We start from the raw sequence: 21,348 nt of genomic DNA on the forward strand, positions 1-21,348 counted from the left end.
AATTGTGATGTTAAAGGAAATAAGGACTTATTTGCTTGGAAAGTAGCTGATATGCCAGGAATAGATCCTGACACGATTTCTCATAAGTTGTCCATTCGTCTAGGAAGCTAATAGCTCAAAAGAGAAGGAAGATGGGGAAGAAAAAACGGAAAACAACTTTTGGAGAAACTGAAAAATTGTTGCAAGTTTGTTTTATCCAAGAAGCTCAATACACAACGTGGCTAGCAAATGTGATGCTTGTCAAAAAGTCAAATGGAAAGTGGAGAATGTGTACCGATTACACAAATTTAAATAAGGCATGCCCGAAGGACTCGTATCCACTGCCAAGTATTGATATATTAGTTGATAGATGGCTCAATTGTGATGAGTTTTTTAGATGCTTATTCGAGTTACAATCAAATACAAATGTATAAACCAGATATACCCAAGACAACTTTCACCGCTGAAATGGAAAATTATTATTATAAAGCCATGCCTTTTGGCTTGAAAAATGTTGGAGCAAAGTATCAAAGATTGATGGACAAGGTGTTTAAGTAGCAAATTGGGAGAAATATGGAGGTTTTTGTGGATGACATGATTGTTAAGTCATGTGTGGTGGACGAGCATGTGAAAGTATAATCTACGGTTGAATCCTGATAAGTGTGTTTTTAGGGTGAGAGGTGAAAAGTTCTTAGGGTTCATGTTGACTAATAAGGGCATTGAAGAAAATCTTGATAAATGTTAAACAATTTTGAAAGCCCGACGAACTTGAAGGAGGTGCAGAGGTTGGTAGGAAGATTAAATGCCTTGGCAAGATTTTTGCCAATTCTTGCCGAAAGATCAAAACCAATAATAAAGTTGTTGAGAAAAGTTGAGACCTTCAAATGGGATGAACAATGTGAGCAAACTTTTTCCATGATTAAGAAAATGATAACTGAACCCCTATATTAGTTAAACCAGTGTCAACCCAACCTATAATTGTATATTTAGCAACTTCACATGAAGCCATCAGAGTAGCCTTGATCCAAGAATACCCAGAGCAACAACCAATATACTTCGTGAGCAGAACCCTACAAAACGCCGAGATTTGATACCAATTAGTTGAAAAAATAGCCCTTACCCTTATGTACACAACAAGACGTCTCTGGCCATATTTTCAGAATAATCAGATAATAGTGAGGATCGACTGTCCAATAGAAAAAAATATTAGCAAACCAGAACTTGCAGGTAGAATGGTGGCATGGTCAGTGGAGCTTTCAGAATTTGGAATTAGATACGAGCTGCGACGAGCAATCAGAGCACAATCTCTTGCAAATTTTATTATTCAATTGTCAACAACAACATCTGAGCAGGAAGCATGGGTTCTATATGTTGATGGATCATCAAACAAGAAAGGGAGTAGAGCAAAAATTGTACTAGAGAGACCGAAAGATTTTCAATTAGAGATGGCTTTGAAATTTGAATTTAAAACTTCAAATAATCAAGCCAAATATGAAACCTTAATTGCAAGACTAATTCTCGTCAGAGACATGGGAGCTCAGAACGTCATATGCAAAAGTGATTCTCAACTAACAATGAGACATATAAAATGTGAGTATGAGATTTAGGAGTTAAATCTATAACAACCTTGGTTGAACATCCACAAACAAATGGACAGGCAAAGTCCGCCAACAAAGTCATTCTTGACCAGTTAAAAAAAAAAGACTTGGAAATGCGAAAGGATTATGGACATACAGATGCATGCCGCAAACAACAACCGGAGAAACTCCATTCAACCTCAGATATGATACTAACGCCATGATACTAGTTGAAGTAAATGAATAAACTTTACTAAGACAAATTGAAGACTGAAACGTCAACGACGAATGTTTACTAACAAATTTGGATTTGATTTGAATGCTAGAAGAGAATATTTCTCTCTATATATAAAATAGTTAATTAAAAGGAATTAAAAGTACCGGTCAAATTTAAATTAGTTCATATTACACTCAAAGAAAAAAAAAGAGTGACGTGAATTGACGAAATTGGTTGTTTAAGGCATTTGATGGAAACAACTTCTAATAATTAAAATTATCCGATTATTAAAAAAAATAAAATCGACTCTGATATATAATATAAGATTAACATAAATAATGTATCAAGAATAAAATAATTCATATGTGAACTTAAAATACTTACTTGATAAAGACATAATCAAGATTGATGCAAATTATTTAAGTTTAAAGTATATCTCCAATTCCAGAGGATAATTTTCATTATTCCTGTTGTTGATCACGTTCTCCATATTTTAGAATTTTTTCATGAGACAAATATTAAAAACAATGTATAAAGTGTGAAAATAAAGGAACCTAGTGTGGCTATTTATTAATCCCAAACATCTCCCATTATGAACATAGTTTTAGACCCACTGGGTCTCCAAAGTTCCTAAACAATCAATCATATTGTTAATATGTTGGCTATCATAAAATGAATCATAGTATTAGCTCATTTTTGACAAAACAAATATTACAATTAATATAGTCCAAATAATTTATAGAAAAATTCTAACCATCTCAATTAATTTAGGTTGCATTTGAATTGTTTGTAAGTTTCTAGTTCTTAACTTTTAAATTTAAATTTGAAAACAATACTTGTTTCAATAAAGAGTATAAATAAATTTTAAAATTATTTTAACTCAGTTTTGGAATATAAAAAGCTATGTTTAAATTTAATCTTTAACAATATATTTCATTTTTTTTTTTACTTTTTTATGTTCCATCTATCTTTCTTAATATTTTAATTTAATTTTTTTGTTAGAGATAATAAAATGAGCACTCATTTTTGTAATGAAAAACCGTTTATAACAGAAAAAATTATTTGAGAAAGATTTTAATGAAAATATAATTTGATTAAAAATAATCCTTTTTTAATTTTTATCTCACAAATTAAACTCTAAGCTTTGTTTGTTGTAGGTGTTATGGAAGAAAAAAATTCAGTGTGGAAGTATTGAGAATAATTTTTTAATATTTCACCTGTTAGCAAGGATTTAAAATGAAAATGTGTGGGTTTCACTAAACTTATTTTTTCTTCTCCCTTATGATTTTTCTTCTGAGTAGTGATTGCAGGCATAGTTTTATATTTACAAACACTGTGTTCTAATTTAATTTAAATAAAATGAATTAGAAAATATGTAAAATAAACTTTATTTAAATTTTAAAATGCATACACAATTCTTTTTTGATTCCATCCATCAGAACAATGCAAATTTTCGCTAAAAAATACTTGATTGAATATCTTTCTTATTTATTTTATTTTTAAATTCACTTTCTATCCAAATAAAGCAAAAGATTTAAATCTTTATTTATTTTTCTGAAAGCTAACTTTAATCCATTCAGTGAAATATAAGGCTTGAACTTTTTAAATTTTACACAAGAAATATCAAGACATTTTATCTTTGTACGATCATAATTAGGATCTAAGCTATAATCGCCAAAGAATTGAAAGTTTTTCCTTCTTTTATTTGCCTATTCTAACTCACTATCAGGGACCCAAGATGGTAAGTTTCAACCATGCATGGAAACCGTACCTCCTCAAATGCTTATCCTTTTCCTCTCCTTTACTACGGTCCAGCTAGCATTTACTTTCAAGCAGTTAAAAGATTGTAAATCTGTGCTGTTTCCCTGTTTGGTACTAATATTGATAAACTAATATCATGTGATGCATTGAGAGGGAAAGAGTTATCCTTCAATGGTGTTCTCTAGTTTCATATCAATAATAAAGACAATTCTGAATTATCTTTCCCTTTGTCAAATTATCTTCAGTCCAAATTTTGTTAGTCATAAATGGTTCACTCTATCTTGTCAAATCACCCCTCTTCTTCAAGGAAAAGACAAAATCAAAACAATCAAACTTCAGTCAGAACACAAAAGGGTGAATAGCTAAATGAAGTTTATTTTTCCTAGTGAAGTGATGAATTTCAAGGTGGGAATATCAATAGAACCGATTTTTTGCTTTGTTAATGGTGATCATTAACTGTTTTACTACAAACAGAACAGATACAGAAACTCAACTCGTTACTGCATGTGATCAACATAAAAACAAGGACAAATATTATGGCTTACATACAAAACAAGGAAACCATTGAACAACTGATTCTTTGTCTACGAAGGTATCCAAATCCTGCGAGAACAAATAACACTAGAACCTAGAATGCGAAAGCCTAAATTCTCAGCAGCGTACAACCAAGAATAGTACCATGACACCAAGTCATTGGAGCTGCTTGGCGCCAAGTTGGTCTATCGTTTCCAAGTGTGAGAACATCAACTTCGGATAATGGCTTAATGTCCCAATTCCATCTATCAGGGCCAATGAAGCCTCCAATCACGTATAACTCATCACCTAGTCCAGCCATTGCAAATCCAATTCTCTTTCGAAACTCAGATGCTGAACCTACAACCTTCCTCAGTTCTTTGTCCTGTTTAAGGATTAGTCCATGGCTCATCACATAGAGTGAATCACGGACAACTGCCATCGGACCTTGGAGCCATGCACATTCCTCAACAATCCACCCAGGCCCCGCATTGTCTAAAACTTGCACTGTTGACATATCCTTGTGCAGTACATGCACCTTTCCGCTGATGACTACTCCTGAACAGGCTGAATTATGAGTGCGATGAAGATCAGGCATTGGAATCCAAACATCCTTCTCAGGATCATACATTTCTGCTTGAGATATTGATTTTCTGCAGCTAGTGAAGCCCCCAGCTACGACAATTTTCCCATCCAAAGCACAGCATGCAAACATAGAACGTGGGACAAGCATTGGTGCACGAGGGGCCCACTGTCGGACTACAGGGTCATATGACCAGACTTCATCTGTTGCGAAACAACCATCTTGGTCCCCAGTCAAAGGATCAACAGCATCACTTCCACCACCAATCACAAACAACTTTCCAGCAGTGGAAACTGCACCAAAGTGGGAAAGGTGCTTGATCTTTGATGGAAGAACAGGAAGTGTAATCCAGAGATCTCGCAAGGGGTCATACAACTGCCATAAATTCTCTGGATCAAAAGCACATACACATAGCAGATCCTCAGTTGAACCAACCTCCTGCCGAGCTCTAAATAGTTCAGAGCTTCGAATAGCTGCTTTCCAAGATCGAGAGACAAGCTCTAACACTGGGTGAAGGTAGAAAGGAACCCGTGCAAGGCACCTAATTGCAACAGCATCAGGAAGTCCTTCAATCAGTCCAGACATTATAAATTTATAACTGCTGTTTCATCTATTTCTGATAACCTTCTACCTCTGACTTTATGTTACTATAGAAGGTGCACCTGCAACCACAGTATTTATCCATTAATGTATACCGATATAGTGATTGTGATACTTTAGAAATTCAAATTGAGTACTATTGTTAAAGGCAAGGTGGATTTTAATGAAATTCAAATTCAATGTAGAAGTTTGAATGAAAATTGTCTATAAACCATGGTAGACTTTCTTGGATATCAGAACAGATTAAACAATAAATTTTCCTTTCTGTGAAATAAATATCAACAAGAATAACAACTAATACAATGCAGTGGTATATATCAACTGTTGGAGAAAATCTCACACCAACTAGAAATATGACTAAATAATAATAATAATAATACATATATGGATGCAAACCTCACCTTACCAAGTCACATTTGTAGGGTTGAATTAGGCTTAGCGTTCACTTTCTTAAGATGTTATCAGAGCCATCTAGATCTTAGTCAACATTTTTGGGCTTATTGTGTTATCCGTTATCGGATTCCTCCTAGTCTCACACTCGAGATGTCTAGTCCTCAGTGTGAGGGTGTTTGTTGGAGAGAGATATGGCTATATAATAATATATAGGAGTACAAACCTCACCTTACCAAACCAGTTTTGTAGAGTTGAATTAGGCTTAAAATCCACTTTCTTAAGAATAATATTGGATCCCTTTATATATGATTTTTTTTTTTAATTGAAGTAGCTATATTTTAGAACTTGAGAAAAGATAGAAATGATCAAGTGAGTCATATAGAGACACATACTAACCCATAGGATTTCAAACCAGTGGTCCCTCCCTCTACCTAGTGGTAAGAGCCATGTTGACAATGTGGACACTCACAGATAATAGTGAATTTCGTAAGAGTCAAACAAGGACAAGCTGTTGTTTAAGATGAAGCCAAAATAGCCTTAACATATCTCACAATTTCACCCCCTAAGCCCCCCCTCCCCTGGCAACTGTCCCATGTTTTCTCCCAGTCTTCAATTCAAACTAATATGAATACGCATTTTATCCTACTTCTTCAATCCTGTTACATAATTATTTCATACATTAGTACTGTTTCAACATCACCCCCTCTGAAGAATTAAAGAAAGACTTCAAATTATGGCTATTTTCATAAAAGTATATCAATCAACCGGGCTGGCTATTAGAGTTCAACTCACATTGACCGGCATACAACTAGGGACCTTGGATCATCTCATTAAAGATATATGGAGGATAAAATCTGGTTTGACAAAGGAAACAAAAAGGCACAAAAATGCAACCCAGCATCATCTAGTGTTGATTGCCTGTTTAAAGGCACAAAAAGATTGAGTGACTGACTACCCTCAAATAAATAGGCACATCCCTTCATTCAATACATTCTCAAGGGTTCTGCTTTTTCAACACAATTACGGGAAAAGAAGGGTACAACAGATGCTATAATTAATCAACCAGCAGGATCTAACAATTCATGCCCAAATACCGACTTGTGCTTTCTGCATTTTACATTATGCATTCTATGCTTGGACCTGTTATTGAAAGTTACATAGACCCCCTGTAAGCGGCATTAGTTTGTCACATCTCAGTTTCATGATTCCTAAATACAGTCACATGTATTCTGAAGAGTCAAGGAAGAGTAATTTAGTATTAAACTTCCATTACTAAATGTCCAACCCCAATAATGGAAAAATAAAAAACAAGTCAGTTATATACTCTCCTTCTCTGGCACGAAATACAGAAAAATGTTTCTTTCATTTAAGAAAACCATGAACGAATAAAATAAACCTTAGGATGCAGATGCTCCCTAGCAAAAACGAAGGTAAAAATAATATTTACATGTCAAAGGACAAATCAATTTCACTGAAAAGTATATGCTATAGCAAACATGTGAAGAAAAACTCCTGGAAAATTCTTGTGAGTAAATTACCCCTCACTTGTATACATTATTTTGATCATATCACTAGTCAATATAGAATCTACAACAAAAACCGCCCATTGCAGGTAGAGGCAAAAAGGGAAATATGATCTAATATGAATTTGAATACAATGCAATGCTTTCCTATCAGGATTTTGCATACATTCAAAAGGGAAATTGACCGAAAAACGCCACTACTTCCCAGTTTCAGTGCATAACCCAAAAGAAATGAAACTAAAAGTTTCAGAAAATGTCTTCAATAGGAAGCAGCAACAAAAAGGCCAAACTCAGTTCTACCAAGAATAAAGCAATGAACAAAGTCAAACGGGAAAAACCAACAACGAAACTGGGCGCTGGTATTGGATTGACGAACCACTTAGCACACACACAACAGAGAATTCAAATAGGGGTTCCAGCCCTAACATTTTTCAGCACTCGAAAAAGAAACAGTGTAATAACAAAAACAGGAACAAACAAGTACGCGAATTGCGACAAGAGGTAAAGCAAAAGAGAGTCGAAATTCGAAATTAACAGAGCAATGGGTATTGGATCAACTCCAAACACAACCAAAATCAACGCAAATTAAGTATCATCCTTCACTCCCAATTAATTCGAATTAGAAAAATTGAAAAAAAGACAAAGAGAAGAGAAGAGATAAAGAAAGGTGATTTACCTGGCAGCGAAGAGAAGCGAAGAAGAAAGGAAATTGGAGAGATTGCGAAGAGAGAGAGAAAGAGAGAGAAAGAAAGGAAGCTTAGGAAACGGCACGCTGAATTAAGAGTTTACAATGTGAATATGAATGTGAATGTTGTGCGTTTCGGTTTGCGTTACTTCCCCTTCCCTAGGTTTTGTTTTTCAAATATGCAAACTAGATAATACTTGCAATATATCTTTTTCTTTTCTATTTGATTTTACATTTTAAGAATCAAATTAATTAATAATTAATAATATACTCTACAGTAATCTAATTTAATTTAGGTTTCCCTTTGCGTGCTGTAATTCACTACTCTCATTCGTTATGGTGCTGCTGCAGCAAACCAACGAATAACTCACCGCATATTCTAAATTCCTTTTCATTTTTTCTTCCCCCACAAGTTCTGGAATCTCTGTTTATTTATTTATTTATTATTGTTCTTTTCTATTCTCTTTTGTTTTTATTTCCGTGCTTCAAACCATCATCAGAATTCTTTCTATATTCCTATTCACGTTTGGTTGACGTGTGAGTCGCGCGTGGACGACAAAAAATATAAAAGACTCTACTCAACAACAACAATGTGTTCTTCTTCTCACATCAGAGGTTTTATTTTTAGATTACAGTGCGTTCATTTGGATATTAACTCTTGATTTCGTATGGACCAGGTAAACCATCCACTTATTCTCTTTTTTGTTTTCAAATATCGGTTTACTTTACTTGTAAAAAATACCGGTAAGAAATTAAAATACAATGTTAATACATTTTATTCATTCACAAAAATAACAGTGAACAATAGTTCCTCATTTTTTTTAAATTCGTAATTTATTAATGATGTCATATTAAAAAATATTTGTACACTGCGGGTGTAGTGAGAAGCTTGGTGTTATTTAGGTAATAAGTTTGTTTTCCTATCTACCCATGTATTTTTTCATTATCATCAATATGTTACGCTAATTTCAATTATAAGAATGGTTTGAAGTTGTTTTTTTTTTAATTAGTGTAAACCCATATAAAATTTGAATGATACACTAATTTGAAATAGTTTAAGGTATTATAACCAAACTATTTAATAGTTGTTTATTGCATAAAATTATATTATATATTTAAGGTACCCTTCGTGAGAAAAGTTAAAAATAATTCTTTAAAAACAGAAGTTATTTGGGGTAGTTATCTTAAAAATAGGAGTATTACAATCCAAACATAAGGGTAAAAGACAACATGCAAAAAAAATCGTATAAATATCACACTTCTTAAGAGAGGCAATGAGCAAAAAACAAAAGAAGGGTTTATAATAGGTGACAAGCAAATAAAAAAAATATTATAAATACTAATTTAGGAGTTAAGTACTAAAATCCAGGTGAAGAGATTTTGACTGTATTATTTGGACACCCATTACAAAGTAGGTAAAATTGTTTATTATAAATTTTGTGAGAGAAAAGTATAGGAGGATGAAAGAATTTATAAATGTAATATCATAAAAAGATGGAGATTCTCTTACATTGTAGCGAATAATGAAAAAGTTCAACAAAGAGGTGACATTGTATAATGAATATTGGAGGAACTACAAAGAGATAAAGAGATAATGAGAAACTAATACAATGTAAAAAAAGATGTTATGAAGGTATAAGTACAACTAAATACCTACAACAAATTTCAAACTTTAAAGTTGCAAATAGTCACTCTTCAAAGGATAAAGGTAAAAAATCTTTAGAGCAATAACATGACTTTTAACTCTTCTCAATGAAACTCATTAACAAACCAATTACAACTATAAGGTTTCAAAAAGTTAATCTATCAAATGGTGTTTAATATTTATGTTGTCACCTTAAAAACATTTCACACCCCCAAAGTTAATCAATGGTGATTCAAATGAGTTACAATGTAAAATAAAAATATTTGTAAAAATATTAGTGGACATTTCTCTCCATTGATTGTATGTGTGTCTTTCAATGATTTGTGAAGAAATAACAAGCTTAAAACTTTAAAAATAGGATACTTGTTTAATATAAAACAACACAACATAGAATCTCTAAAAAAACATTTATGATACTTTTTGCAACATTATAAGAAAATGATAAAAAATGATAAGAAAAAGAGATGTTTCTTATTCTCTTATGTGTATATTACATCACACTTCATGTATAGGAAATATATAGGGAGTTTCTCTCTCTCAAATTACAATCTAATTAGATAGGATACTAATCATGAGATTCTATAATTATTAAATTAATTGCATATAATTGGGTACAATATCGTCAAATATTGCATACAATAATTGCATATAATTTGATAATTATTATTTCCTTAATAAACATCACCATGAAAATCTTATAATCAAATGAAGTGATGTTTGTTGAAGCATTTGTTAAAGAACTTCGCACAAACCAATTTTGAGAGTCACTGATACAAATGAAAGCAAAAAACATGGTAGAAGTTGAATCTCAAGTTGTGTCACATATTGAAGTTGAAGAAATAATAGCAAAGTGATGGAGTTCTCCTTGAACTTGGCAAGATTTATATACTCAATGAAGGATTTGAAACCAATAGTTGATCCAAAAGGGAGGTAGAAGCTATCAACTATGTAGAGCTTGGAATAGGAAAACAAAGTGTAAAATTGAAAAATCAATGCATAGTGGGAAAGATGAATAATATGTTAAGATAAGAACCTAAAGTTAAGTATATATCAAATTCTCAAAGACACCAAAAATCTCATAAATGCTCTAATTTCTTTCAATTTGAAATGTGTTTTTATAAAAAGGAGTATCTTTATTTATAGGATGGATAAGGGTTTATATAAACTTCGAAAGAGTGGATAAAGAAGCAAAAACACGACTAAGGGGGGTGATGAATCTCTCTTGGTTGTGAGCACCTAATAATAAGGGTGAAAGGAGTTGAGACTATCTCACTGATGAGATAATTAGGTTCATAAGTTGATTTAAGTATCTATTTAGTTAAGTTATTTTTAGTTTCTTTCCACTTCATTTGTATTCTAAAACACCCTATAAGCTTTTTAAAATAGTCTAAAGTATTTCTCAAAATACTATAACAAATTTTTACATTTTTACAAAAAAAAAAAAATTCTTCCTATTTTTTTTTTCTTCAATTTCTTTTAGTCTACCTTTTATTGATTGTATTATTCTTCTCTCTTTTTTTTCTCTATCCATACTCATCATCCTTCCCATTAGGAATTTGCAAGTTATGCATCATATAGAAATAATTCATTCACACTATAATTGTGACTCACAATATAATTATTAGGAAGATTTTATTTATATACATTGTTATTTATTCTTCAGTGAACTCGAAAAGGACTATGTCCCCTATCCTTGACTTTAGACTCACTTTTATTAAGAAATTTATCCTTCCTGGTCACACCCAATTTCCTAATAAAAAGATGACATATTTTTAAATTTGTTTACTCACTTTACATACTAGGTTACATTATTCTTTATTTTTTTTTCTAACCTGGATTTGCAAGTCTTTCACAAGTTTTGTTTTTTCAACTCTATCACTACATGTTGTAACTTTATTAGAAGAAAGAGATAATAAGTTAAGACAAATTAATGATTAAATTCATAAACAATTTCAAAAGGTAGATAAGAAGTTGTAAATTTTATGACTCTATTTTAATCAAACTCTATACGAGGAAATCTTTTTACTCTTTATGACTTTTAGAAATCATATTAACCACTTTAGTATGACAACCAATACGAAGATGAAGAGAAGTTTGGTGGCCAACTTTCCATAGAATCTTTCAAATGTGACTTAAAGAATTCTGTATGTGTGAGATATAATGCTTTCTAAAATGTTCATGTAATATTACTATTTTCTTAAAAAATAGATAATAATAAAACAAACATCATCTACTTTATTGAAAATACAAATTATGATGTAAACAGGATTCACTTAAAAAAAAAAAAAACTTATGTGAATTAATAATTTCTTTTAAATCCTACCTAAGATATAATTTTTTTTTGAATATGAGTAAGATATGACTTGATAATAAATACTTCATTCATAGTTTTAAAACCCTCTTATCTTTTTTTTAATTAACTTAATTAAAATTAAAGTAAATAATACTTATTAAAAGTATTTAGAAAAGACCGCAACACCAATATATTATATTTACATCAGGAGAATATATATATATATATATATATATATATATATATATATATATATATATATATATATTCATAAAAAGAATCATCTGAACGATTATCCTATCAAAACAAATAGATACAATAATTGTTTAAAACTTTATATAGGTTCTTAATATACCTTTAAATGCAATCTAACATAGCAATTTGAGAAATTCATATAAATTCAAAAGTTTGTTTGTTGTCAAATAAAATGAATTGAGTTGTATGAGATAATAAAAGATTCATGTGGTGAGATCTAATTTTTAACTAAATCAGAATTAGACCTTGGTAACATGAACCAGAGACTATTGCTTTATAGACATCAACAACATAAAATTCACGATGGAGGGTTATAGTAAATAGGATAACAATTATAGTGAATTTGGAAGATAGAGACATAAATGTATTAAATAATATATGTGTTATGTGTGAGGAGGAAGAGGAATCCACGAGTCATTTGTGTTGATTTTGACTTAATCCCAAGTCCCACATCGGTGGGTTCATTGTTTGGGAAAGAGGTTTGAGGGTTATAAATTAAACTCTTCTCCTTCATTGTTATATATCCCAATTTGTAACATCTTCTCCCATAATAATAAAAGTGAGTTGTTTTTGCTGTGCTCGAAGATTAGGCTAAATTGGTCGAACTTCGTTAACAATTTTTTGGTGTGTTTTTTCTCTTTATCTCTTTTATTATTCCGCTTTATTTATTCAATATTATTTGTCGGGTAGCTCTGTTAGAGTTCTGTTTTAGTGGGAAAATTACCCGTTTTTCCCAACAAGTGGTATCAGAGCCGAAGGTTCGCCTTGGGTTGTTTGAAATTATTTGTAATATTGAATACTATATTTTGAGTTTGTAATGGCAAATCAAGAAGAAGAAGCGAAGGATGTATCCATAGTGTCGGGCTCCTCGTCATCATGGTCGAGGTTCCCGGTGTCCACTTTGAAATTGGCGGTGGAAATATTTGATGGCACTGGACATTTTGGCATGTGGCAAAGAGAGGTCTTGGACTCTCTTTTTCAGCAGGGTCTTGATATTGCTATTGAAGGAGAGAAACCATAAGAGGTAGAGGAGAAAGACTGGAGCATCATCAACCGGTTGGCATGCAGAACTATTCGATCCTGCCTGTCTAAAGAGCAGAAGTATGCTGTAAAAAATGAGACTTTTGCACACAAACTGTGGAAGGCATTGGAGGACAAGTTTCTGAAGAAGAGTGGTCAGAACAAGCTCCTGATGAAGAAAAGGTTGTTCCGATTTGACTACCAACAAGGTACTACTATGAATGCACACATCACTATGTTTAATCAATTAGTAGCAGACCTGTTGAATTTAGATGCGAAGTTTGAGGATGAGGATTTGGCTTTGATGTTGTTATCATCTCTTCTTGATGAATTTGAACATTTGGAGACTACGCTCCTTCACGGGAAGGAGAATGTGTCGTTAGATGTTGTTTGTTCTGCTTTATATAGTCATGAATTAAGAAAGCAGGATAAGATGAAAACCAAATCAACAACATCAGAAGAAACATTGGTGGCAAGAGGTCGTCAGCAAAGCCAGACAAAAGGGAGAAGAGGGAGGTCTAAGTCTAAAGGTCGAGCTGTTGCCAAAGATGAGTGTGCTTTCTGTCATGAGAAAGGACACTGGAAGAAAGACTGTCCAAAAACTGCAGAAGAAAGGGAAGGCTCCACAAGATGCAAATGTTGCAGAATGCAAAAGTGATGTGGAATCAGATATCTCTTTAATTGTCTCACTTTCAACATCATCGTATCCAGATGAGTGGATATTGGATTCAGGTTGTACCTATCATATGTGTCCCATTCGGGATTGGTTCTTTAAATTTCAAGAACTTGATGGCGGGGTTGTTTACATGGGTAATGATAATCCATGTAAGACAGTTGGGATAGGTTCAATCAAGTTGCGGAATCATGATGGATCCACCAGAATTTTGCGGGATGTACGGTACGTGCCAAAGTTGAAGAAGAATCTCATCTCATTGGGGGCTTTAGAATCTAAAGGCCTAGTTGTGACGATGCGAGATGGAATTCTTAAAGCAACTTCAGGAGCACTGGTGATGTTGAAAGGCGTGAGGAAGAACAATTTGTATTACTACCAAGGTAGTACAGTGGTGGGGATAGTAGCGCAAACAACTTCTAGCTCTAAGAAGGATGCTGAGGCAACGAAGTTGTGGCATATGAGGTTGGGACATACTGGAGAGAAATCATTGCAAATTCTTACCAAGCAGGGACTGTTGAAAGGTACGAAGGCTTGCAAACTTGAATTTTGTGAGCATTGTGTTATGGGAAAACAACGAAGAGTGAAGTTTGGCACTGCAATTCACAATACCAAGGGTATTCTGGATTATGTGCATTCAGATGTGTGGGGACCTGCCAAGACTCCGTCAATCGGAGGTAGGCATTATTTTGTCACTTTTGTGGATGATTTTTCCAAGAGAGTTTGGGTGTTTACTATGAAAAACAAAAATGATGTGCTTGAAATTTTCCTTAAGTGGAAAGCTCAAGTTGAAAACCAGACAGGAAGGAAGATTAAGGTTCTCCGAACAGACAATGGAGGAGAATACAAGAGTGATCCGTTCCTGAAGGTATGCCAAGATTGTGGCATAGTTCGACACTTCACTGTTAGAAAAACACCACAGCAGAATGGGGTGTCGGAGCGTATGAACAAGACACTTGTGGAGACAGTTCGTTGTATGTTGTCTAATGCTGAGTTAGGCAGAGAGTTTTGGGCTGAGGTTGTGACATACGCTCAACATCTCGTCAATCGTTTGTCATCTTCTGCTATAGATGGCAAAACCCCGTTAGAGGTATGGTCTGGAAAACCTGCAATTGATTATGATTCTTTGCATGTTTTTGGTTCTATTGCATATTATCATGTGATTGAATCAAAGTTGGATCCACGGGCAAAGAAAGCTCTTTTCATGGGCTTTAGTCCTGGAGTGAAGGGATACCGTTTGTGGTGTCTAGAGGCAAAGAAGACGATTATCAACAGGGATGTTACCTTTGATGAATCTGCCATGTTAAAGAAGGTAAATCCAGAAGGAGCTGATAGTACTCCGCAACAGGTGGAGTATGCCCGGAAGCAGGTGGAGTTTGAGCCGATAGTGGTGATCCCGACACGAAATACCACAAGTGACTCTCCTATGGCAGAAGAAGAGTCAGATGAGGAAGAGGTTCCTACCCAAGAATCTCAACAACAATCAGCGCCAATTGCAGTTAGAAGACAGAGACGAGTTATTCAGAAGCCTACTCGTTTCATGGATATGGTTGCCTATGCACTTCCAGTTGTTGATGACATTCCATCCACTTACCCAGAAGCCATTCTGAGTTCAGAGAGTGGTAATTGGGCAGGTGCGATGGAAGAGGAGATGCAGTCTTTGAAGAACAAGACGTGGAAGTTGGCACAATTACCAAAAGGTAAGAAGGCAATTGGGTGCAAATGGGTATTTGCAAAGAAAGAAGGATTTCCTAATAAAGAAGATGTTCGCTACAAGGCAAGGTTGGTTGCTAAAGGCTTTGCTCAGAGGGAGGGAATTGATTATAATGAGGTATTTTCTCCAATTGTTAAACATTCCTCCATTCGAAGGAGGAAATTGGAGCTAGCTCAACTTGATGTAAAGATCGCGTTCCTACACGGGGATTTGAAGGAGAAATCTATATGATTCAACCAGAAGGATACAAGGTTGATGGTAAAGAAGATTGGGTTTGTAAACTTAGCAAATCGTTGTACGGACTGAAACAATCTCCGAGACAGTGGTACAAACGATTTGATAAGTTCATGAAGGATCAGAAGTACAAGAGAAACAAATATGATCACTGTGTGTATTTGCGCAGACTTGAAGATGGTTCCTACATTTACTTACTCTTATATGTTAATGATATGCTGATTGCAGCAAAGAGCCAAGTTGAGATTGACAGGTTAAAGGCTCAGTTGAGTAAAGAGTTCGAGATGAAGGATTTGGGGGAAGCCAAGAAGATTCCCGGCATGGAGATAAACAAGGACAGAGAGAGGGGAAAACTTTGGCTGTCACAGAAGCAGTATTTGCAGAAGGTACTACAACGTTTTGGTATACACGAAGATACAAAACCTGTAAGTACCCCGCTTGCTCCTCATTTGAAATTGAGTAGCCGTTTATCTCCGACGACTAATGAAGAACGAGAATACATGGCGAAAGTCCCATATGCAAATGCAGTTGGAAGCTTGATGTATGCAATGGTGTGTATGAGACCAGATATTTCACAGGCTGTGAGTGTTGTTAGCAGGTACATGCATGATCCGGGCAAGGGTCATTGGCAAGCTGTGAGATGGATTCTACGGTACCTCCAAAATACCTTAGATGTTGGATTGACATTTGAGCAAGATGAATCACTTGGTCAATGCATAGTTGGATATTGTGATTCTGATTATGCAGGTGATTTGGATAAGCGACAGTGTACAACTGCTATTTGTTCACTTTAGCAAAAATGCAGTTAGTTGGAACTCTACCTTGCAGTCTACGGTGGCTTTGTCTACGACAGAGGCATAGTATATGGCGATTACAGAGGCTGTGAAGGAAGAAATTTGGCTTCATGGGTTGCTTAAAGACTTGGGAGTTGGTCAGAAACAACTTGAGTTATATTCTGACAGTCAGAGTGCTATTCATTTAGCAAAGAATCAAGTCTTTCATGCACGGACGAAGCACATTGATGTTCGTTATCACTTTGTGCGTGAGATTCTCGAAGAAGAGGAGATTGTTCTCCAGAAGATTCACATTACGGAGAATCCTGTAGATATGCTCACCAAGGTGGTTACAAGGACCAAGTTTGAACACTGTTTAGACTTGGTTAATATCTTGCACATTTGAAATTGGCGCCCGGAGGCGCAAATTTGAAGCACTGCAAAGTTTGTTTTTGTTATGTTTTGAGAAGATTTATTTTAGGTGGGACTTGAAATTAAGCCAAGGTGGAGATTTGTTGATTTTGGCTTAATCCCAAGTCCCACATCGGTGGGTTCATTGTTTGGGAATGAGGTTTGAGGGTTATAAATTAAACTCTCCTCCTTCACTGTTATATATCCCAATTTGTAATATCTTCTCCCATAATAATAAAAGTGAGTTGTTTTTGCTGTGCTCGGAGATTAGGCTAAATTGGCCGAACTCCGTTAACAATTTTTTGGTGTGTTTTTTCTCTTTATCTCTTTTATTATTCCGCTTTATTTATTCAATATTATTTGTCGGGTAACTCTGTTAGGGTTCGGTTTTAGTGGGAAAATTACCCGTTTTCCCAACAATTTGTTCTTTGAGTGTAAAATATCTTGGAATGTCTCAAAAATATGCTATAAAGTGGCTATGAATTACACAATAGATCATCATGATACAAAAACCCATTTTTCAAATTTTAGGATGATGGGTGCAAATGAAAAGGAGAATTTGGTGTGGGTGGGATAGCAGATATAGGTGAAATTTGCAACAAGAGTTTGTGTAAAGGGTAGGTAGGAATTGCAGTAATAACTTATTTATGTGATAGGTTGTTTGATGTTATATATAAGAATTAGAACACTTTTAAAATATTTTTCTATTTATTTATTTGTTTTAGTTGATAAAAAAATACGTAAATAAATACATCTTTCATTCTTAAAGTTGAAAGATTAAAAAAAAAAAATACCCCTTTATTATTAATGTAGTTAGTACAAATTATCTCCTGCATTTAAAAAATAATTTAATGAAAAAATCTTTATTACCTGATAAGGCAAAAAATAAATTACAATAATAAAATACATTATTTGAACCTTGTAATTCAAAAAAATATATTTAATCAATACAGAATTATTAAGAAAGGTAATTTATTTTAAAATGTCCATTATCTTAATTTAATAAATTTGGGTATTAATTAGAAATTAAAAATATAAATTTCTTTTAGTTGAATATCTTATTATAAATGGCGGAAAATTATATGAAATAATACCCTATATGATTCAAACTTTGATATTTATACAGAAAATTGGGATATATCTTTAGCTTTATATCTAATGATTGTATGTACACTAGTGCAGAAATGTAAAACAAATGCAGCTATTTTAAATTTACAAATGCGGTCATAGAACCGCATTTGATCAGCACGCATTCGTAAATCTGGAATTTACAAATGCAGTCATAGGATCGCATTCATAAATCACATTTACAAATGCGTTTACTTAAAATAACCGCATTTGTATATTATTCTGAATGAGGGATGAGGGTTAGGGGTTTAGGATTTATGAATGCGGTCTTGGTAAAAACCGCATTCATAAATCACATTTACAAATGTGGTCATTTACCAAGACCGCATTTGTAAATAGTGTTTTGTTTTTTAAAGTGCAGTTTGTATTGTGCAGAAACCATATAATTTAATAACCTGCATAATGATCAAACCTAGCCAAACAAATTCAGAAATATAGTAATCAATTGAAATCATCAAAATGTACATTTACAAGTGATCAAATTACATATAATAAAACCACTATTGTTTACCTATGCTAGAGTTATAAAAATTAATGAAATATGTGGACCAAGAATCTCTAACATATGAAATGTCTTCCTCATTCATTGGTGTTTCTTTTGTGAATAACTGCATTGCAAAGTTGACATAAATTAGTTTTTAGATATATATATGTTCAAGAATTACAAAAATGATTTAACATATATAGTACATCTTTCCAACCAGTTTTAACACCTAGTCTTATAATGGTAATCATCCATTGCATAATGTAATAGCCACACTCATAGCTTCCTGGTTGTTTATTACACTATAATTCAATAAAAAGTAATATGTTAGTATATTGATAAACAATGATAATAGAAAAAGAAAAAAATTACAAACCTTTATTCTTATGTAGTTCAAATTATTTGAACTGGATCGACCTTTTAGGATGTTATATTCACGCCATGAACTGGTTAATACAAAAAACCTCGTTAGTAGATGGTTAATTAGTAACATACAAAGTTAAGTTTATATTATACTTACGTATCAATGATATCCTTAAATTTTGTAGGAATCTTCTTGTGTAGGGAACAGAATCACACAGCAGTCTTATCAACCATTGATAAGACAAGTAACTGCCAATGATGTCTATATCATCAATGAAAAGAGTTAGTAAATATTTAAAACATGAAATAATAATAATTGATGACATATAATTAAACTTACTCATTAATATAAGGGCATAAATAAATTTGTTTTCCCTCTTTTTCCAGGTTGTTAGTGATGTATGCTCGAGTCTCATATGAGTTTGGTCCAACGGGATTAGTATATGCAGGATCTAAGAATCCATACATCTTTTCCTTCCCCTCAGTGATACAGACTCTATGCAAAAACCTACAAGTTTTTAGTTAAAGCATAATGAATAATAATTTAACATAAAGTAAATTGAATAATAGGTAAAAATACTTACATCATAAAAAATTGAATTATACTTATATTGAGCTCCTGTTTCCCATATATAAATCCTGATAAATCTGTGTTGTAAATCATCAGTGGCAGTTCAGTGTTTATTTGAAAAAATGTATTATCCCACGGAACTAGAAAAGGATCATTGCCAATCTGACTAGTAATGAGACGTAGGGAAGCTATATGATCGTCAACTGAAACCTCACGCTTCTTTTCCGGACTTGGTGGCTGAAAAGGTTTCTACAAGATAAACAACATTTGTATTAAATTATATGTAATATATAAATATAAATAAAAAATAATATAATAAAACGAAATTATTACATGAGGTTCGGGCATAGATCGAATGAGCTCTCTGGGCCAGGCAACGAATGTTTGAAATGCATCGGCCACAGTGGTTACCTCATCTGAAGGTAGTGGAACACGAGCATCAGGAAATCGTACTTTTTCAACTGTTACCTTCGCCACATCAGGGGAGAGAGGAACGTTATGTAAGGTGGTGGCGTTTTTATAGACTTTTCCAAGTGCCACCACCCGAGGAAGTTTGCCGCCCATTACCAGTAGCTCACAATCCTCCGTCTGCCCATTGATATCATCCCCTGATGTTGGAGGAGCCGCACAACTTCCCTTTGTGCTCTTGGGAGTGGGACTAACAAGGGGTTCAATCGGCTCAGCACAAACTTGTTAAGATAGAAACTCTTGTCGCATTCGATCATTCTCCTTTTTCATCTCCAGCCACATCAAATCAGTCTCCTTTCTCATCTCCTCCATTATTTCTTCACGTAACTTAGTCTTCAGTTGAGTTTCGTTCTTGGAGGAGGAGGATGACTGTCGTTCTGAAACTCCAAAATATAGTTTAATTCTGACCCCTTGTCCAGCTGCACGAACACGACCAGAGTGTTCAGGTCGTCCAATTGCTTCAACCAGGATATCGTGACGACCTTCAGCAACAAATTTACCGTCGGATTCCAAGGAATCCTGCAAGAGTACACAAAAATCATATTTTCAATCATTAATATAATTAATGCTTTAAAAAAAATGAAAATAACAAAAATAACTTACAATTTTTTCGATTATAACCCCAGATTGCTCAGAACTTGGTGCACCCGACTTTTTAATTCGGGCCCTCTTCCATTTTACATGGCGAAAAGGTGGTGATGGAGGAGAAGTGACCCATGTTTCCACATTCTCAGACAACGTCCCCTGTTGAGATTTCTCCTTTTCCACCATCAGTGTTTGCTCAAGTTTTCGATACCCCGAACGAGACATAACGTGCGGGGTAAGATTCTTCAAAGCTATCTCTTGAGATTTCTTCCGACGATCCTGTCATAATTGAAATAAACAAACTGAAGTAAATAAGATAAACTTATTAATGTTATATAAACAAAAAAGTTACTTCACTTACCATCCAAGCCTCATTTTCACGGCTTTCTCTAAAAAGACGTCATGTCTCTTCATCAATATGTTGGTACTTTAAACATGGATTTTTGTCTTTAAGGTCGCCAAAAATGTATCTCGAAGTCAGTCTTGACTTAAAGGTACGAAATTTGAGTCCGATATTGGATATAATCTTTGATCGAAGCGGTTCCACATCAGGAATTTCAAAGTTTGCATGCAAAATAACATCAGCAAATTAAAATTAATCAATGAATATTAAAAAGCATTATATCAAAATGTAAAGCTTACCAGAACATCCTCCCAGATCATGTTCCGGTCGACCTTTGACACCTCATCCCATGAATTAATCAGAATGGAGAGCCTCTCACGAGAAACAACTCCAAGATAGCTCATAAACTCATATGCCTTAGGACCAAAAGCCACTCCAGTGTTGACGTCAATGTCAACACGTGTCTTCTCACCAGCAGCACGTCTCAATGCGAGACGCTTCAATCTAGTAGGTCCTCTGCTGCCTCGTACGGATCGAGGTTTGATTGGGGTCTGATCGTC

General features: G+C 34.0%; 2 protein-coding genes across 5 annotated transcripts; one reads left to right on the forward strand and one right to left on the reverse strand.

The window, feature by feature from the left end:
* Positions 1-1,103: 1,103 nt before the first annotated feature.
* Positions 1,104-1,586, forward strand: LOC137816039 (uncharacterized). The gene has a single exon (XM_068619141.1). The coding sequence runs from the start codon at positions 1,104-1,106 to the stop codon at positions 1,584-1,586; it is 483 nt and encodes a 160-aa protein (XP_068475242.1).
* Positions 1,587-3,889: 2,303 nt separating this feature from the next.
* LOC137814230 (Galactose oxidase/kelch repeat superfamily protein) lies at positions 3,890-8,241 on the reverse strand. 4 transcript variants are annotated; one of them, XM_068616830.1, is made up of 2 exons: positions 7,823-8,241; positions 3,890-5,292 (listed from the first exon to the last, which is right to left on the reverse strand). In XM_068616830.1, exon 2 carries the CDS (start codon positions 5,213-5,215, stop codon positions 4,178-4,180), a length of 1,038 nt encoding a protein of 345 aa, XP_068472931.1. In that variant the 5' UTR covers positions 5,216-5,292; positions 7,823-8,241; the 3' UTR covers positions 3,890-4,177. The 4 variants fall into 4 exon arrangements, with proteins under 4 accessions (XP_068472931.1, XP_068472932.1, XP_090159266.1 ...); XM_068616831.1 differs by lacking the exon at positions 7,823-8,241 and adding an exon at positions 6,020-6,279; XM_090303140.1 differs by lacking the exon at positions 7,823-8,241 and adding an exon at positions 5,632-6,279.
* Positions 8,242-21,348: the final 13,107 nt, after the last annotated feature.

The sequence above is a fragment of the Phaseolus vulgaris genome, chromosome 1 (genome assembly GCF_051622355.1).
Source record: "Phaseolus vulgaris cultivar YP4 chromosome 1, ASM5162235v1, whole genome shotgun sequence".
NCBI classification, from domain to species: domain Eukaryota; kingdom Viridiplantae; phylum Streptophyta; class Magnoliopsida; order Fabales; family Fabaceae; genus Phaseolus; species Phaseolus vulgaris.